Here is a 20,485-nt window from a genome sequence, read left to right as displayed (position 1 = left end):
TAGAGTTTAATATCAGCCATGATAATTTATCATGATAAAATTATTAACGTTATCTCTACCAAAATTCAATATCAGTGATTCCTAATTAACACGGAACCGAAGCAGCATCAGACTCGCCTTTGAAGCTATGCCTGAATCTGTTGAAGACTTCATAAATCTGTAAGTTCTGCCTGCATTTAGATGGAAAAATTCAACAGAGGTGCTTTTTGCCTACGAGTTATTAATGCTTTATGCTTTTCCAGCCTCATATGAGTGTGCCTGTGCCATAAATCTTCTGTAAGTATGGCTTTTGAGACTCTATTCAGTTTAATGTCTGAGAAATGATCCGCACCCACTCATAAGCCCATCACAAATTCAGTGCCATAGCAACTACTACAACTACTTCCTGCATTCTTACACACATATACTCTCTCTCTCTCACTCTCTGTCTCCTCACGATTCACTCACATTCTCTCATCCTTTTCCCTCCCTCCACAGTTTTGTTCTCTCTCTCTCTCTCTCTCTCTCTCTATTTCTCTGAGCGATTCTCTCTCCTCACCCGTGTAGAACCAGTCGTTTCATGCAGCACTGCTGTGTTTACTTAGTCCTGTGAGCCTCTGATGGCAGATTCAAGGTAAGGTGATGTTTTAATAGATATTCAAATGCATGATGGATGAGAGAGTAAAGCATATTTCCTGGTGATGTTTGTCATACTAATGGACAGCAGTCAGTGTGTGGGTTTGAAAAGGACCTGACTAAACTGTTGCTGCACATCTTACGGTTTGTATTTGAATCTGTTTTCTTAGCTGTTTTTGGGAGCCATACATAATGGCCATGAGTTGCATCAGGGTCCCTAAACTAATTTAGAGTTTTAAACTCACAAATTTTTTTATCTCAAAAAGTCCTAAAATGCAACCATGTGATATTAATGTGTTATTATTCCTCTATCTAAATTAATAGCTTGTGTTTTGCTTGTGAGTGTGTGTGTGTATGTGTGTGTGTTGCATTAGTGACTCATTCCCTTGGTGTATGCCATTGTTTGTGGCAGCCAGAAGGAAATTTTCAGCACGATGGCTCAATTTTTAGACATAAATAAAGTATGTGGATGATGCACATTAGTCATTCTGCATGGGCTGTGTGGGATTTGGTAAACAGAGAGTGATCTTAAATTATAAAGAGCGTTGTGTATTGATAAAATGAAAGGGATTGTCAGCATAAAAAATGTAGTGTTAGCTTCATTCATACACAGTTTAAATATATGCACTGTCACATTTCCTTGTGGTTTTAGCAGGAAACAAAATATGATCTTGGGTTTAACATGTCTAAACATTGTGCTGATCAACTGTGGCTATTATTGCAACCTGTAGCTTGAGCTGCTGCTGAATCTAATTATACCGTATTTTCCGGACAGAAGTCACACTTTTTTTCATAGTTTGGCTGGTCTTGCGACTTATAGTCAGGTGCGACATATTTATCAAAATTAATTTGACATGAACCGAGAGAAATGAACCATTAACATTACCGTCTAAAGCCGTTAGAGGGCGCTCTATGTCTCCAGTGTAGACTACAGGGGCACTGAGCAGCATAGAGCGCCCTCTCGCGGCTGTAGACGGTAATGTTTTCTCTTAGTTCTTGGTTCTAAATAAATGCGACTTATAGTCCAGCGCGACTTATATATGTTTTTTTCCTCATCATGCCGTATTTTTGGACTGATGCGACTTATACTCAGGTGCGACTTATAGTCCGAAAAATACGGGTACTCGAATGTACAATACAAAATGTACATTTTAGTGAAAAATGGACCATGTTCCTGTCCTCTTCAGTGGAAGAGTGTCACAATGCACAGTTCACCTTAACGCCATAATTACGTCTTTTGTGGGTTCTGCCGTGCACATCAGCCTCTCTCGCTATTGTTCTCCTTTCTGTCCTTATCCTTGCATTATTGGGATACTCATCTGATCATTTCTTCATCACTCATTTTTCTCACTTGCTCTCAAGTCTCAAGTCTCAAGTCTCATCTCATCTCATCTCATCTCATCTCCATTTTTCTAGTCTCTTGCTCTTGTCTTATTTGTTTTCTGTTTCATCTCTTATCGTCTCATCTTTTCTGTTCTCAACCTATCTAATCTCCTCTCTTTTCTTTTCTTCGGATTTGTTTTATTTGGTCTCATTTTCTCTTTTTTTCTTTTGTTTTGTTCTGTCTTGTGTCTTTTTCTGTTTTGTTTTCTTTCTTTTTTGTCTGCCTCATTTATGCTTGCATCATCTTATGTCATTTCTTTACTTTACATCTCATTTTGCTTGTTTTGTTTTGTTTTCATCTGGTCTCTACTCCTTTTGCATCTCATTTTGACTCATTTCTTTTCTTCTAAGCGTTACTTTTTTATCTCATCCTATTTTCTTGTCTTTTCTTTTCTCTTCTCTTCTTGTCCCATCTCTTATATCTTGATCTTGGTCTCTGCTTGCCTCGTTTCTTCCTTCTCATTTCATCTCTATTTTTGATCTTCTGTTCTCTTTTCTTGGATCTCTTTGCATATCATCTTATCTTTACACTGTCATCTTCTCACTTCTTTCTGTTCTCATCTCTTTTCCTGTCTCATCTCTTTTTTTTCCGATCATCTTTTTTATTTATTCTTGTTTTGTTACATTTCATTTTGTCTCGTTTCATCTCTTCTCAGGGAAACAAATGTGTAAAAGGATAGAGAAAGGAACATCAAACAAGTCATCAAGATTGTCTAATGATGACATGAGCATGGTTCATAAACCACATGCCATTGAGCTGTGCTGTCCACCCGCTCTGTAAGCTCAAAAAGATAAGGTAGTGCATGAAGAGCTATAGAAGCACTGCAGAAACCAGGATTTGTTTTTATGTGTGTACGGACACATATGGGATGTGTTTGATTTGCCGGCTGGGTGGGTGTAAACGGATTGCAGGCTGTGAGTGGGTGTAGTTGCTGAGCTCTTTGTCACAGCTATCGAAATCCTCTTGCACATCATGAAGACGGGTGAGAGAGTGGTATTCATCACTCATGAGTGGATCAGGGACAGAGTCGAGCACGGGGAGTCAAAATGTGAGATGGCCTTATGAGAGAGAGAAGGTAAGGCTGAGGCTGAAGAGAGGACAACATGTCAAAAACATAAAAAAGAGGATTTGGAGATCAGAATATTAAGAAGCAACACACCCGAAGGTTTTGTGTAGAGGTAGTATGAGGTGGAATAAAAGCAAAGCAGAATCTGTCGTCCTAATTTCACATTTTGGTGGCTTGATTCCAGAGACAGATAAGGGGAAGCCCAGACAGTAGATCTAATGAGCCAGATCGTGTGAGCGCTTGTCTGTGAGTGATACAACCCCCTCTCTACCCACTAAACTAATGAGAGAGCATCTTGTTCATTTAGCGGCAGCACTGGAAAACAGCCCTATCACTCAGTCTTGGCTCAGGGCTGGTGGAGCCCACAAAACGCTGTCTTCAGTCCATTAGGTAGAGCACAATCATGCCAAGCACCTCGCTTCAACTGTTCAACACAACTGCAACCTATGCTGCACACTCCAGTGACTGCAGAATGCAAGTCTAGTGTCTTTGGGTATAATGGTTAAAGATCTAGGCTGGGTCACCATCCTTGTTGCACCTGAAGCATTTTGATGTTTAAAGTTTAAAGTCAAAGCCTGTTCACACCAAGAACCATGATTATATACATAACTGTATTGATAACTAGTGTCCACACCAGTGGACGATAATATTCTGTTTATTATAAAAATATGACTAAAATATTTAAAACTTTGAAAGGTGCCTTCAACAAAGATATCGATACAAATCCAATTCTGGGCATTTTTGGGTTGGTAGTAGATGTTATCCTTTCATTAACAGTCAGATGTCTCGTCCTTTTAAAGTGGAAGCATGTCTCACCCCCTTCCTTTCATACATGGCTAAAAGAAGTGTTCACTTGCATTAAATTGGAAAAAATTTGACTCACTCACTGGTTCTTTAAAGACTTTTGACAAGGTGTTATCTGCTGGCTAACTGTCTTCATACTTAAGCTAAGCATTAATATATAAACACCATTTTTATTTATATTTTTTAAACATAAAAAAAGTATTATTATTATTATTATTATTATTATTATTATTGATCTCTGTCTTTTTATTCTATTTTGCATCCTTGGCGTGAACAAGCTTTTAGGCCTGGTGTCCCAGGAGCACTGCAAGTTTTCAGACTGAATGCAAGACTGCTTTACAACTTGACACAATTGCAGCCAATCAGTAGATATTTGTTGTGAGAAGCAGGTTATTAGACCAATGAGATATAAGATTGGGCGGGTAGTTAAGGTTAGAGGTAGATGTGGAATTTTGTTTAAAGAATGTTGTTACAGGAACAACAGGAGACAAAATCTCCGTAGCAATATCATGGTCAGCAAGGGTCAAATTGTCATGCTTTATGTCCCACTCAAGTAGGACTTGTTTTTCTGGATCAACATCATTGTTGGTCCTGAAGTAACATTCTAATCAACAAAAAATGTTTAATATTAAGTTTATGGTTAGAAATACCGTTAGGCTTAATATTATAAACCAGTCACTGCCTTTAGTCTTATGGGTAGGGTTGGGGATAAGGATAGTTGATGGGTTTGATTGGTTAGTAATATGAAAGGGTGTTCAGAAAGGATGTTCATTATTTAAACTGCTGTTTAAAAGTCTGGGGTTAGTTAGACTTTTTAAAATAAATTATTAATATTTTTTATTCAGCAAGGACACATTAAATTGATCAGAATTGGCAGTAGAGACTTAAACATTGTTACAAAGTAAATGCCATAGTAAATGCCATTATGTCATTGCCTTCTGGTAAAATTTAGCATTGTATTTCTATTTGCGTTTTACATTTACTCTTAATGGACTGCGTTAAATCACATGTAGATGCCTCAGGATGTTCAAAGGGCATTTGAATTGTTTCGGGTAGCAAGTGATTTCCAAATCAGATAAATGTGTAAGAGAAGGGCATTTTCGCTTCCTGCCTCTCACTTTTCACTCGTTTTATAAGGTATAATTAACCGTGAGTTTGTTGCAGCACTGGCGCTAAGCATAATGCTGCTTTCCCTTTATTTCCTCTCTCTCTCTCTCTCTTTCTCTCTCTCATCACTCATTCACAACATGTACACCCTTCACTCTTCTTTATCAGAGAAGAAATACTGTGTCTCTAGAGAGAGAAAGGTAAACTGTCCAACGGAGTGGTCAGTGTTCAGTATATTGCTAGTCGATGCAGTATCTACACTGTCTTATACACTGTCAATAGTCTTTTCTATTTTGCATATAATTCAGTGCCGTTTCTTAGTAATTAGCTGTGAAATTTACTAGCAATATTTGAGCGAAGATGTTTTCTACACCCATATTTTTCATTGTGGATGTTTTTTTTGTGTGTTTTTTTTTTTATAAATGCTTGCAAATCTAGTGGAGTGAATCCAGGTAAACAGGCAAAATAGTCCATTAACCTGAATTCACCCTAATTAATCTTTGTCTGTTAAAATACAGCACAAATTATATATTGGGACCATATTGGTTATTGGAGATTTTTTTTTATTTATGATGATAAACGCTTACTGTGCATGTTTATTTCCCTTATTTGTACATTAAGATCACATTTCCATCATCTAACGCTCACTTAAAGTTATATTTAAAATCACTTATTAATACAAAGCTGTTAAAATGTAAAAAATGTGAAATGTAATCTTTAGCAAATCCCAAAATGAATATCAATTATTAATACTGTACATCGAGTTGTGAACATTTTTTTCAACATTTGATTTTAACTTTATGTTTTTAATTAGGCAAAATAATGTTAATATCTAAATGGCTGATCTATTTCATTCTATTTCTTTCATGCACAAACTCTGTGTTTTATAAAGGTGTTAATAACAAGAGACAGTCGAGGATTCAGTAGATCAGGCATCAGGCTATTTGGACCCAAGCTGAGTCATCGCTTTATGAGCTTCTGACTTTACGCCGTGAGGATCGGCCTTGGATTTGTCAACTGTTGACAGCCTGCATTCTGTCTGCCATGACTCTACAGCTGTTAGCTGGGGTCCGATGCACCTAGATAGATCATTTCTGTCATATTTCTGTGTGAGTGTGGCTGCCTGTGTATGTGTGTGTGTGTGTGTGTGTGTATGAACAAATCCTTTATTAATCAATGCCTGTGACCCACCATGAAACATCTCACCCTTTCCATTCGTTATGAATCACAGACCCAGTGAGGGAAATTAAAATTATACTTGTCTGATTACCACATACAGTATATTGATGTTCCGCCATGGCCAGCATTAATCATTATTGAAGCGGTTGTTAATGCAAGGGTGCAGGAAAATTCTTTAGGAAGTAGGATTTACTTTATTTCCACTCAGAAATTGCTCAATTTGACAAATAATTACAAATAAATGACAAGTAACACATTGAATTAAACATGACATTTTGAATTAGAAAGGAATTTCACACAGGCAGGAGTGACATCATGAAATCCACTACAAATCACCTTGGGACCAATTGGTTAGAAGTCATTGCATACATGGCTCTGTACTTCCTGTGCGGGTGCATTGCTGGAAATAATGAGTTGCTGGTGTGGCCTGAAATTTTTACAAAGTAAAGAGAGAGGTGAAGTGAAGAAGGGTGGGCGGTTAGGGGTGGGAAGCAGGTAGGAGGAGGCATTCGTTTTCCTCCCCTCTTGTCCCTTACTCTTCCCCTGGTGGCCTCCCTTAAAACAACGGAAAGAGATGAGAAGTCTTGTCACTGACAACAGAAGAGAAAGAAAGTGCGTGGTCAGCATGTACAGGAGAAAAAGAAGTGTATCATTTGGGGGCTTTGGATGGTAGGATACTTTTTTTGTTTCCCTATGGCCTCAAATTATGAGTCAAAAATGTGTTTCAGTATAGTGAATCTCAGTGCATTTGAGTAAATTTAAGGTATAAAATGAGATGGTTTTTTTTCTGCTAGTAGAAAACCCTGCATATAATCCTTCAGATATGTATGATTTTTCTTGCTTTCTAGGAAGATGGCAAATTGTACATGGGCACATTTCCCTTTTCATAATACATTTCATAGATTTCAACTTAGATATTTTTCTGGATATTTTGAAAGAGTATAAATCAGGCAAGGCATAATTGTCAATAAGATTTATTTTTAATAGATCTTTTAAAGTGTCTTTATAAGACTTAATAAACAACTTCTATTGACCTTAAAGCTGATGTTTTCTTTACAAGGCCAAAAATGAAAAAGAAATAATTTCAGTTGATGTCAGGCTTATTTTCTGTGCACAACTGAGAATTATTTTTTAGAAAAGAATGACGGTATGATCAGAAAACAGTAGGCATGTACATGAAAATGTACATAAGCTAATGTTCAAATACCATTTAAAATATTAAAGATACAGTAGAAACAGCAATATTTTAAAATATGATTACTATATTAAAGTTGTTTTTATTTTAATATATTTTGTAAAATTAAAAATGTAATTCTATTATTATAAAATGTAATTTATTCCTGTGATAGCAAAGCCGAAGCAACCATTATTTCAGTCTTAGTATCATTTATTATCATTTGTATATGTTGTGCTGCCTAGTATTGAAAGTAATTAAAGAACAGAATTTGAAGAATTTGAAGTTCACTGCATCCTTGCTGAACAAAAGTATTAATATCTGTCACATTAACAGCAGACACACACAATCAGTATAGCTAACATCTCACATATGCATGCTAATAGATCGCAAACTGTCTATTTCTCATGTAGCTGCGTTTAACTGTCTACTGTTATTTTTTTCACAGTCTAGATACAAGAAATATCAAACTCTTCCACTCTTTCTCCTAACAACCCAATTATTATTATTTGTAATATTTTTTTGACCAATCAAAATGTACGTTTTGTGCTTCAGCTCTTCAAACAGGTGCAGTATGAGATATTCACAACATCTTTAATAAATGAACTCTGCAAAATATATAGAATCTGAGGGAATAATCTGTAGGCTTGGAGCTGCTGACAGAAATTTTCTTATGAGAAGGAAACAAAAATGAAATGTCAGAGGAAAAGAAGGAGGTGATTATATGTGACCGAATGTAATTCAAGAAAGAGAATGAGTCCTCCATGTTCTCCAAGAACTTTGTGGAGCATCTTAAATGAACAGTAACACTTCTTTACATGCTAATGCAGCTGCAGTCAAATCATGAGCATGCAGATTGTTGTGGTTTTAATGGTGGTGCACCTTGTGGCTGCGTGGATGGCTGGTGATGATGTTCTGATAGTGTCGGGGAGCCACAAAGCTAGCCATATCTAACAATACACACTGATTAGATGAATGCGTCACAACTGGGACCATGACGATACCAGCTTTTATATCTAACACCTTTACTTGCGCCAGCGTCACTGGCTGCACTGAGCTTAAAATGAGTTTCATTGTAGAGAGCATGTTTTGATGAGACAGGTAATCAAAACACAATCAATTAAAAAATTTGCAGAACTGGTTTCTTTTTGCCTTCTCCTGTGAGGGTCGCTGGATTGGTTTATTAATATACACATTTATCTACATTTAGTCACTTTAGCTACAGGTTGATAGATAGAGGAGCTAATTTAAGGCACTGTGGTCACTGGTTCCTAGAGAAAATTAATAAGTCAACTCCTCTTTGCATTCTACTTTATCCATATGTGTGTGCTGCAGGTTAAAGGTGAATGATTGACGTTTGACCCTCTGACTGGAATAGAACATCGCAGTTTCGTCACTGGGCTGTAAATGTTCACACATTCAAATGGGCAAAATGTTTGAAATGTCCTCGGTCTATGCAAATGGTTCTCTGAAACTCCTCAGGGATATGTTGATGTAGGTTCTGAAGTCATTTTTGAGTGTGAAAAAAAAATATAAACTTTTTCTCCATGGTGCCGGTAAATTACCAACATGCGTTTGGCTCATCACTCATTTAGCTGAAATGATAAACCTTATTCTGTTCTCCACATCAGGCTTATAGGAATAATTAGGCCTCAGTAGAATTTGAAAAAAAAATTCAAGAATTTAGAAACTAATTGAACAGAAGTAATCTTAGTCTTTTAAGATCGTACAAACCATTTAATCAGATCTAAATGCACAATAAATATTTCATAATTTGAATGAGTTCTAATATATATAGAGTTTTATTTTTTTATTGTATTATATTTTATTTTATCACAATTTTTTTTCATTTTAAATTTAGTTAAAATATGAGTCTGTTTTTTTTTGCACAAAGCTGTCATATAATGTCAGAAGACTTTGAATATAGCGAACAATTCTTAAAACCACTCCTATTATAATTATATGGTGTTTTTTTGTCATTTTTAGCGCTTGATAATCCTAGAAAGCATTAAACAGTTTTAAATTGATATTCAGATTTGAATAAATTAATGACAGTTGAATAGATTATGAACAAGTGGTTATTATTATTAGAGCCTTAAAAATACTTTGGACTTTGACCTTTTTTTATTTATTAATTTTTCTTTCTCTTTCTTTTTCTCTCCTGCACTGCAGGATTGACAAGTCCGGCATTGCTGCCCTGAGATCCCGGTGAGTCTGTGTGTGTTGAAAAAACTTGATCCATCTAAATCTCTGTTGTAATGCCACACCTGAATATTCAATCAATACATCAGCCATTGATTCAGCAATCATTTCTCCGTGCCCATTCTAATCCATCTTTGTGGGAGTTCTTTGGTGTGAGATCTTCACACATGCTGGTTCTCTATGACTGTCTCAACCTTCAAGTGTCTGTCAGCCTGTCTGGCCGGGATGAAAGAGAGGTGAGCGGAGGAGTGGAGGCAATAATCGTGAACTCAGTATAAACAGAAATGGATTGACATCAAAGTTCCCCGCTGTGGATTAGCACAGGTGGTCTCTGTGAGTGTGAGACGACAACATGCTGACATTTAGATACGTTCAGATTTTGCCATGTTACATTTCTTCTTGTGTCTCTGGGTGTGTTTTTCTGTCATGAATAACAATCCCTGTTGTCGCTGCTTACTATTTATATTGGTCTCCATGGAAATGAGTTTACAAAACGAGGCCCATCAAAAATGTGTGTGTGTGTGTATAAGAACAGATTGGTGTGTCTGGGTTGGTTGTCTGTGTAAGGCTGTGCTTTGCAGGGGTAGGATCTAACCAGCGATCCCCCCTCCCCCCATCGCATCTGCAACTACAAAGTGAATGGCCGGCGCTCTCCACCTGAAGGATGGCCACATTAGAGAAACGGCATAATCAGGCCCTGTGTGTGTGCTGTTTATGCAGGTGCTTTTGTTTATGTAATAAAGCTTAGGGTTATGTGACTATGGTTTGGAAATTGAAGGATGGAGAGGGAGAGAGAAATAGAGAGACTGAGAGAGAGAGAGAGAGAGAGAGAGAGAGAGAGAGAGAGAGAGAGAGAGAGAGAGAGAGAGAACACTGTATTTTAGGTGCACCTCTCACCGCGTAAGATGCCTCGCAAAATCTGGTGAGTTTTTCTGGGTTTTGCTTCTGGTTTTCCACAGGTTTCTACTGAGTTTTGAATATTTTGTGCTGCATTTGCATATATTTTTTGAGTGTTTTGATTCAAGAGAGTCTGCTTTTATAATATTTCAGATAGATAGATACACGTTTAATTAATCAAAAGTGACAGTAAAGACATTTATTATGTTACAAAAGATTTCTATTTTAAATAAATGCTGCTCTTTTGAACAAAGACGAAAGAAAGAATACTGAATAAAAGTATCACTGTTTTCACAAAAATATTAAGCAGCTGTTTTCAGCATTGATAATAAGAAATGTTTCTTGAGCATCGAGACTGTAGTAATGGCTGCTAAAAAAGTATCTTTGCATCACAGGATAAAATTGAAAATATAATAAAATAGAAAGTTTTTTTTTTAACTGCAATAATATTTCACAATATTACAGCGTTGTTGTTGTTGTTGTCCTAAACAATCCAGAGCAAGAAATAATAATAAAGTGGAAAATACCATGTGACCAATAATTTTATCTTTCCTGTGGGACAGTATATTTTCATTTTCAATACTGTTTTTATCAGCTTGATTGTCCTTTTTTCGATGCACAGGGGGGTTTTAAAATTTTTTTAAACCATAAATGCAGAGTTTAACAGGGAATTAAGTTATATTAGATTGCTGTCTAAATACAAGACTGGAGGTAAAACATCTGACTCCTAAATGAGGCACTACCTGAAGACCTGTTTTCAGCTGTCACAAACAATCACATCCCTACTAGCGTGATTTAATTAGCTCCCTCCATAATGATTTAATATTGAACTCAACAGCCTGTTCTACAGGGGTGATGTGAATGGCTGACAGCAGTGACATTAAGTGACTCTGAAAGACTGTTGTCCTTTGTGCTATCTATAAACTAATTTGGTTGTGGGTCAGCAACCTGCCCCTGAAACCTACAGACTTGATATGAGCTGTTTAGATTGAAAAACCGCTGGGAGCGTTCAGACTGAGTCGTTACTGTGCTTCTGTTGTGGGGGTTTAGGACTAAGCTGCTGTTCGGGCTGATATGAGATCGGTATGATTGCTCAATACAGTGTCTTTTGGGAAGGCACGGTGTCTCCTGCCACAACTGCAGTACAATCAATTATGCCTGTACTCCTACAGGAGACAATTAGAGGCATAGACCCAAAATGACCCATTACACTGAGCAGAGACTGAGAGCAACAACACACACAACTCCAGACGGTATGGAGATGAGTTTGGTCTCGTATGAAAATGTTAAATGTCAAGGAGCATAAATTTCCTTCTGCTCTGACCTTCTGCTATTTTTGTCTTTGCATATTTAACACACCATATTAATGAGTGCATCCATCAATCATTTATTCATGGATATGTACCCAAAACTCACTTGTTTCCCCCAAAACTCTGTAAAGATTCTATACACTTTGAATCTATTTATTCACTTAAAATAGCTTGATTTTGTGCCTAATAGCCAACTTTGACCTTTTTGAAAAGATTTATGAGAACAGAGTAAATTTACTTTGCATACACTTGCAAAATCTCTTTAAAATAGGTTTCACTGAGCTCTGACTCTTGTTTGGCACTAGAGGGCAGTAGAGATTCAGGTATTATGCAGTCTCTTTTTTCAGTATTTGTCCTCCAAACGGCAATGTCCTTGAACGTTTCTGTTTCTTTTAAGAGAACAGTATTTATATATTTTTTTTATACTTTTTCTCAAAGTGACTTGCAGTTTGCAAGGTATGCATTTTATCAGTATGTGTGTTCCCTGGGAACTGAACCCATGCCATTTATTATTATTATTATATTTTTTTCAAATGATTTAAGTATAAAAAATAAATAGCTTGAGTTTGAATAGTGGTTTGCAGCCCATTTTGTTTCTATTATTATTATTATTATTATTATTATTATTATTATTATTATTATTATTATTATTATTATTATTATTATTAATAATAATAATAATAATGCTTAGTTTGAATAAAATCTAATTGTTTTAGCTAATATTGAAAATAAAATGTAAAGGTTATTATTATTATTGCCATTTTTAATGATTTAAACACAAAATATGTTTCTGCAGTTTGAATAGCTGGTTGCAACCAATTTTGTTTAAATTCTTTCTTTTCTTTTCTTTTGTTTGTTTGTTTATGCACTTTTGTAATGCGATAAAAAGAGACTTGAATCTAGTCATTGGGAATTGATTAGATTGTGAAAAGTGGATGTTATTATGCCTAAACTAAATGTGAGTTTGTTAAAACAGAACTGACATAAGTGACATCAGTTGAAAAAGGAAAGATGTTTTAGAGCAAACTATACATTTTTTGGTTGAGATGAATTGTGCACAGTTAGACTAAGAATGTACATATGTGTAAATATTGTCAGTTTTGACTCGAATTAATGTTTTGTTAAAAATTTGGTTATTTGCAAACATAACAGTGTCGTCTCGTTGTCTTTATTTTTTAATGGGTGTCTTTCTGAAAGAGGGTCATTTCATTTGTGGGTGTTGAGGAATAAGGCTCAGCATGTTGACAATGTTACACAGTCTCTCGTGGGCTACGGTCATCATTACAATGGAGTAGCAATACATCAGAGACAGCAGAACAGTCCAGCCTACCTGAATCCTTGTTGCCATGAGAAAGGCAAACATGATGAAAGCTTCATTGCTCATCATTAGCTATGAAAACACCTGCTGCTGATTGACAGCGCTGAAGTTTGGCTGTGGAATATTTTGGTTCAGCTGTTTTGGATGACATTGGTATTTGGCAAGGCTTCGGCCGGGACAGCTTGTGTTATTGTTAGTATACCCAAAGCCACAGATGCTTAATGATTATCACCAACTGTAGAATTTTTATTTCTCTTCACCTCCTACTTTTCTCTCTCTCTCACACACGAACACACATTGGCTGCCCGAGAATCTGTCCGAGAAGGCGTGCAGTGTTGCGTACTACTACTCCTCCTCCTTCACAAATATGTCTTCAGAAGAATCTGCCCGCATCTCCAGGCCTGACAATTATTTACAACTCTGCCCCCATTGCAGTGTTCTGACAGCTCTGATAAGGGTGCCATCTGGCAGTTTGATTTTAATGGGGCTTTTAAGGACCATAAAGAAGCCTAGAGCCCACTGGGAAGATAGCTCATGCTCCTCTCCTGTCTAAATAGGTGGGTAACAGAGACCTTCGGCAGTCCAGAGCGGAGATCTGGAAAGGAGTGTTTAGTTTCGGTTCACTTCAAGAACATCTTTTTTGCTTTTACTTGATTTCACATAAGGTCTGAATGTCCTTGAGATGTGGCAGGTTAAAGTGATGAATAAATCCCACATAACGCTTCTGGAATGTGACACTCAGCGGGTGAACTGTCAGTCAGTTTTTGTTTTGAATTCATCTCAGTGGCCCTAAATCTCCCGTGACATCCTGTTCTCCACATTTCCATCGAAAACTTGAGCACAAATGAGCTGACATCCCAAAGCCTGGAGACTTACTGCATATACATTGTGTAGAAAATCAAAAACTGCCTCTTTGTCAAGAAAGATAAGCATGTCAAGGACTATTTTTATTGATTGAAGTGGTGTCAGGCAGCTTGGAAAATTAATTTTGATGAGTATGCACAGGGCAGCGGCGCCACAGGAAGAGTTGAGCATCTGAAAGGGATCAGGGTGAGAAAGAAGAATAAAAATACAGAGGAGGGAAGGTGGAGGATGGGTGTAGTGTAGTTGCTTTTGATTTATTTGTCTTTGCTGAGGATTCGAACTCAAAGCCCCTAAGGTGTAGGCTGGTCATGTGATCCACCAAGGAGGACTGTGGTACCTGGAGAGAGATCTTTTTGCATTCCTTTTATCATTTGATTTTATGACGAATATTTTGTCACTTCTGAATGACAGTCAGAAGATAAAGAATGTATTTTAACCCAGAATGCTACAGTTACAGCAGGGGCTAACTGACTAATGATGCTAACCAACCAAGTTTTTACTTCTGACCACCAGCTGTCTGCTCATTATATAAAGAAAAGGGGCTGTTCTCTTCTTTATATATATATATATATATGTATATACATTTAGCAGACGCTTTTATCTAAAGCGACTTACAGTACATTCAGGCTATCAATTTTTACCTATCATGAGTTCCCGGGGAATTGAACCCACAACCTTGCACTTGATAGTGCAATGCTCTACCAATTGAGCTACAAGAAACCCTATATATATATATATATATACTCATGAAAACAGCTGTGTCACTTGCAAAACAGGTCTGATGCCCTTCACCAAGTCTGCATCTAGGAGTTTATTTTGCATCAGAGAATGCTGGGAAACTCTTGATATCAATGGGAAAAATGTCTGTTAATCAGAGATAATCAAAATGTAAAACAGATATCTGATATCCAGTGAAATACTGTATCTAATATGGGCTGATACTGACAAATGAAAAAATTTGTAATACTAGCCAATAACCAATATGGTAATGTATATCTCTACTTGGAACGCATGTTCATGCATTTCTATCTGAGCATTACCTATTCTGTGGGTGCCATTAAAGCATAAGCATGGTGCCATCAACAGCAGAAGGGTTGAGAACACAAAACCAGGCTAAAACATGTCTCTTTTTATTGAGACACAGGTCGCACAGGATATGCCCAGAATTTTGATCATATTTGCTAAATTGACTTTGACCTCTGTTGTCCTCTTCTTCCTTTTCTCTCGGTTCCTGTTCTCTGGACCTCTCTCGCTCTGTCTTTTTACATAAGATATGCATGAAAAGAAGTCCTGCAGCTGATTCGGTGTTTCTTCTATCTGCACTCATGAATGACTTGAGAGAAATCTATTAAAACTAAGGCCAGCAACTGCTTTCTGTCTGCGTCACAGATGAGAGAGAGAGAAAATCAGTTTGCTTGCTTGTGGATTTCTCATTTGTAGCTATTATTTCCGTTTTACCTGTTGCTTTTCATCATAGGAACCTCACGACTGTTGTACTTGTATATTACACTGTATATCATATCCGTCACCTGGTATTTACTCATTTCCTATCAGTCTATCCTGTTGTTCTTCCTCTCCTCCAGCAAGCAAACTCCCTTCTCTGAGGGGAATTGGGGAAGGGGCTATAGACCAAGCTTTGTCAACCCTCTCCACAAACAGAAGGATGGGACCAAATTGATTTATGACTCAAATTAAATAAATGACATTTGCAGCAGGAGAGAAAGAAAGGGTTTCGGAGGACGAGGGGGAGGGGGGGGGGGGATCAGTCTGGTTGACTGGATGCATCACAGATTTTCTGTCTGGCAGAGAGAAAAACAGACAGGAAATGATGGAAAGAGTGGGGAAAAGTATTGGACAGAGATTAAATGCAGAAGTCTTTTTAGATCTATGCATTCAAGGAAAGAGTCTTATTTATAAGACTCATAGAGCCGCTGAGGATCAATGGTGCACTCTGTGTCTCTTTTGTCAAATTAATCTGAGATGCTTTTCCAGCACAGAGGGGCAGCGAAGCAATCAGTAGCTGCATTAAGATGAGAAAACATCAGTCGTTGCGGATTTCAGAGACAACATTTTTAATGAATTCTCAGCACATTGATTTCAGTGCCAGGCTTTTTGTCTTTTGAGAAAAATTATTACAATTTTGGATTTTTAAACCAAGTGATTCTGTGCTTTAAGTCAATATACAATAAAAATTGAGCATATTTAGACTCTTTGCACGTGTTTCTAGTCTTATTTTGAATGCTTCATTGGGGCACAAAAACTGTGCCAAAGAAAAAATTGTTTTTCTTTGTGATTTTTAATCAGTGCACTTCCTCTAAAATGACTTTTTCACGTTGATGTCACTAATGACTGATAATATTAACTATAGAGGTGCACCATGTTTTGTTTTCTACAGTATTATTATAAATACTTATGCTAGTTTCTAAAAATGTTAATTATGTTTATATTGCATTTTGTGTGAAAAAAAAAGAATACCAATACCGATAAGTAAACAGTGAAAAGTTCCTTATTTCATAAATTTACATAACTCCATCATCATATATCTGTCATAATGCTCATTTAGATTCATTTATAACATAATACTCTTTATCCAAGTTCCCTGTCACTCTTCTCAGGGATTGCAGAACTTCTATAAGTGAAAGCTTTGTCACACTAACCTTCAGGCAGCTTGTCATATTGCTTGTCCACAGGGTGCAGACACTTGCAAGTGATAGATGATCTGTAGGCCAGTGTCCCGGATGCCCCATGTCGGAGCAGAGAGGTCTTAATAATTACAGTGGCGATGTATTTTTCAGAGATGAAGTTGAAACTGCCATGAAATTATGAGGAGTGAGAATGAGATTCTTGCGCTCCTGAGTTCATAGCAGAGCGGTGTGGGAAAAACACAGCTCCTTGGGGGTTTGCCTGGAAGCTAATAGACGTCAGATGAGAGTCTTTTATTCCTCAGGTTTTAATCTTTGGGTCTGGGAGTCGTTGTGGCATAAGCCTGGAGGGATCCGTTTCATGATGTTACTCACCGTACCTCAGGTGACCAATCCTTCACTCCGCCCAGAGGGACTCTTCTGTAAAGTGGAATTTAGTTGAGATAAATGCTTTTTTGAGAGGTCAAGAAACGGTAAAAGAGTTCTTTGTAAATCAAACGGTTATTATTCTGCTTACCCGGGTAGGTTTGCAATATTGTTTTAAGATGTTTCGACATCTAGTACTGTAGATTGAGGCTTAAAATAAGCAAGCAATTACCGAGATATTAGTAAATTAAGCCTTTGACACCTTTTTGACTCCAATTATGTCTCGAAATTTCTCAGTAGAAGCTTTTGCGCCACATATCAATGACATTTGCAAAGGTCGTGCTCAAATTGAGCTTTAATTTCCATAACATTTGCATTTTCTCATTTTGCAGATGCTTTTGGACCAAAGCGACAGTGCAAACAGTCAAGTGATGTAACAAATACAATTACAGAGCGCATGTGACTTGATTATTACTGAGGCAAAGCCATAGAGAACGAAGAAGACCTTCATTTTGGATATTAACTCTGGATCCCCTGCTCTTAGAACAGAGGAAAATTACCCTATTACTTTCATGAACCTTCAAAGTAATAACAGAAACATCAGTGCAGTGCCATAATGATACTCTAGGGCAACCGGACAAAAATGATAGTGTATTATAGACATAATAGACTAGTTTAAGTACTCAAGCTAACTTAGAAATGGATGTTCACGACCTCTGTTTATTTTTTCTTTCAAATGTTGTTACAGTAATTTAATTTCTGAACTGCTGTGATACTTACAACCAACCAACAACCATTGAACAGTATATAAAAAATAATTTGCTTGATTCATATTCATCACAAACTGCCTGTTTTGGATTTGATTTCATTTGTTTCTATCCGTTGCATGTTTTCCTTTGTTCCAGGCCACATCTACACGAAGCCAAAGCTTTCCTTATCCAATTTTATTTTTTCCTCTTTCTAAAAAAATGATTGTCTCAAGAAATATCTGTGTTCACACGAAGCCACTTTAAGTGACTCAAAATGATGAAGTAAACATAAGTTCACCCTGTGTTATTAAATTTAAGTTCTACCTTTTCATTCAGTTGGTGTCTGGTATTGTTTCTCTAGACACACGGATATGTTGCCCTCTCACATTTGGATTATCTGAGTTTGTTTTATTAAAGAACCTTTTGTTTGTGGAATTCTTTTTCATCATCTTCCTCTATACCCGAGTGTGACAATATTCAAGTGTTTTGGGTAAAACCGCAATCCCTCATTGATAGTGTCTTGAAACGTAGTATCAGTTTGCATACATTTTGATAGAGGCATGTATTTCCAATGAAAGTGTGAAGTGAAGTGACATTCAGCCAAGTATGGTGACCCATACTCAGAATTTGTGCTCTGCATTTAACCCATCCGAAATGCACACACACAGAGCAGTGAACACACACACACACTGTGAGCACACACCCGGAGCAGTGGGCAGCCATTTATGCTGCGGCGCCCGGGGAGCAGTTGGGGGTTCAATGCCTTGCTCAAGGGCACCTAAGTCGTGGTATTGAAGGTGGAGAGAGAACTGTACATGCACTCCCCCCACCCACAATTCCTGCCGGCCCGGGACTCGAACTCACAACCTTTCGATTGGGAGTCCGACTCTCTAACCATTAGGCCACGACTTCCCTGAACCTGGGTTTGTTAATTTCAAAGGCAGCATTTCTAATTTTTATTAAAAGTAAAATGATCTAATATTTATATTTTATTTTGTTTGACATATCCACAAAATAAGTTGGATTTTGTCCAGTTAGCTGGCCATTGTTGCAAAAATAACACCCCTGTGACTTGCCAAAATATCTGGGTTCATTTTGCAATAATGAGCAGCTGGCTTACTTACGTTCAGGACTGACACCAGAATACAACATTATTTTCCCATGATTGTGCCTTCCAAAGTATAAATATTGCTTACTTGCAGAGCGTGTTGATTCTTTCCTAACCAATTTACAGTTAACTTCTCAGTAACTATCCAGGGGTCACCCTTACCTGTGACCTTTGAATGAACCATGTAGTTTCAGCACTTTTTTTAATTGGTAGGCTCCAACTGTACATCTGCATCAGTGTCGCACATCAGTGTTTTTGTTCCCATCAAGCTAATTATATCAGTAAAATGCTGTTGTCCACGAGTAGGTGTTTGTGTAAGAGGCTGCCACAGTGTGTGTATGTGTTTCAGAGCTGTGAATGAGCCTGTCTTTGTGTATTAGAGCCTGTGTGTTGGTGTGAAAGTGTGTAAACGCACACTGATACAGCGCTGTGCTCATTAAGGAGCTCTGGCTTGGCTCCAGGGCCACATGTTTCTCCTGTGCAGTCCTCGGCTATTTCTGTCTGCAGTGTTTGGCTTGGATTTATACTCAGCTGCACTCTCAGTCACCTTGTCTTTTCTTGTCTCATTCTTCATACAGGGTTAACACATTTCTATCTAGGCTGGCTAATAGATCTATCTGTACACCTGTTTTGATCAATTTAGAGCGTGTGTGTTTGAGAGAACAACTGGACTGATGGCAACCTTAAAACCTTGTGTTCACATAGTCTCGTTCAGTGTTAGTAACCTTCACTGTCTCCTTAAAACAACAGCTTTTGAACACATGTACAGTATTTCTGCAAAGCCACATGTTTCTGACTATGTTAAGTGTAAAATAATGTGGGGCGGTCCTTTGAAACCTGATTGGTACTCATTTGAAACTCATGTTTCCTAACAATATGTGGTAGTAAATTATTGCCTATTATTATTTATGCTAGGATAACATTATTTTAGGATTTTATTGTCTAATATTATTGATGCTCATATTATTGCCTATTTGTGGCATTTTGGCTAATACTATTTATATTCGGATCGTACTGGCTATTATTAATGCTAAGAAATGATTGGCTCATTATTATTGCTCGAATTTTATTGGTTAATGTTATTTTACGCTAAGATGTTATTCACTAATTTTATTTAGATATAGATACTTGTGAATTTTATTTAGGCTAAGATATTATTGTCTAATATTTATGCCTTGAAGTTATTGGCAAATGTTATTTATTCTAGGATATATGCTAATATTAGTAAGGCGTGGAAATTGTTGGCTAATGTTATTTATGCTGCAATACTAAACGTTATGTATGTTAGGATGTTATTGGCTAATATTATGTAAACTACGATTTTTCTGGCTAATACAATTTATGCTAGAATGTTATTAGCTAATATTATTTATATTTATGTATTATTGTCTTATACTGTGTATGCAACATGGTCTTGTTTACGTCAGATTAGACCTTTTGTCAGATTTGGAGAAAATGGTTTAATATTAAATGTGACATTTTCAATACAATAATTTTGAAAACAACCTATGTAATATATGTAGCTAACTTGAGTGGTCAGATCTTGCCTTTGAGTTACCTCACCTCAGGTTAATCAGCATTAAGTTACAGTGAAACAGTGACTGCATTTCAGGGTTTGATTTTGTGTCTTTTTGTTATCATGCAATAACCCTCAGAGGTTTGGAGATTTCAGATGACAGATGCTCTGCAAGTTATGTGAT

At 37.0% G+C, this 20,485-nt stretch overlaps 1 protein-coding gene across 6 annotated transcripts in view; it reads left to right on the top strand.

The window, feature by feature from the left end:
• The first annotated feature begins 476 nt into the window (after positions 1-476).
• LOC132123572 (rap1 GTPase-activating protein 2-like) overlaps positions 477-20,485 on the top strand; it is a 59,933-nt gene continuing 39,924 nt past the window's right edge. For 2 of the 6 annotated variants that reach the window (XM_059534291.1, XM_059534293.1), the window contains exons 1-2: positions 6,745-6,824; positions 9,502-9,537. In XM_059534291.1, the coding sequence (XP_059390274.1) occupies positions 6,781-6,824; positions 9,502-9,537 (80 nt within the window). In that variant the 5' untranslated portion in view covers positions 6,745-6,780. Of the gene's footprint in view, positions 614-6,744; positions 6,825-9,501; positions 9,538-10,421; positions 10,454-20,485 lie in introns of those variants that run through there. The other 4 variants (XM_059534296.1, XM_059534297.1, XM_059534292.1 and 1 more) reach the window with 3 other exon arrangements.

Source organism: Carassius carassius, chromosome 41 (assembly GCF_963082965.1).
Source record: "Carassius carassius chromosome 41, fCarCar2.1, whole genome shotgun sequence".
In the NCBI taxonomy this organism is placed as follows: domain Eukaryota; kingdom Metazoa; phylum Chordata; class Actinopteri; order Cypriniformes; family Cyprinidae; genus Carassius; species Carassius carassius.
The sequence above is the reverse complement of the archived record's forward strand: the minus strand, read 5'-3'. Positions and strand labels throughout refer to the sequence as shown.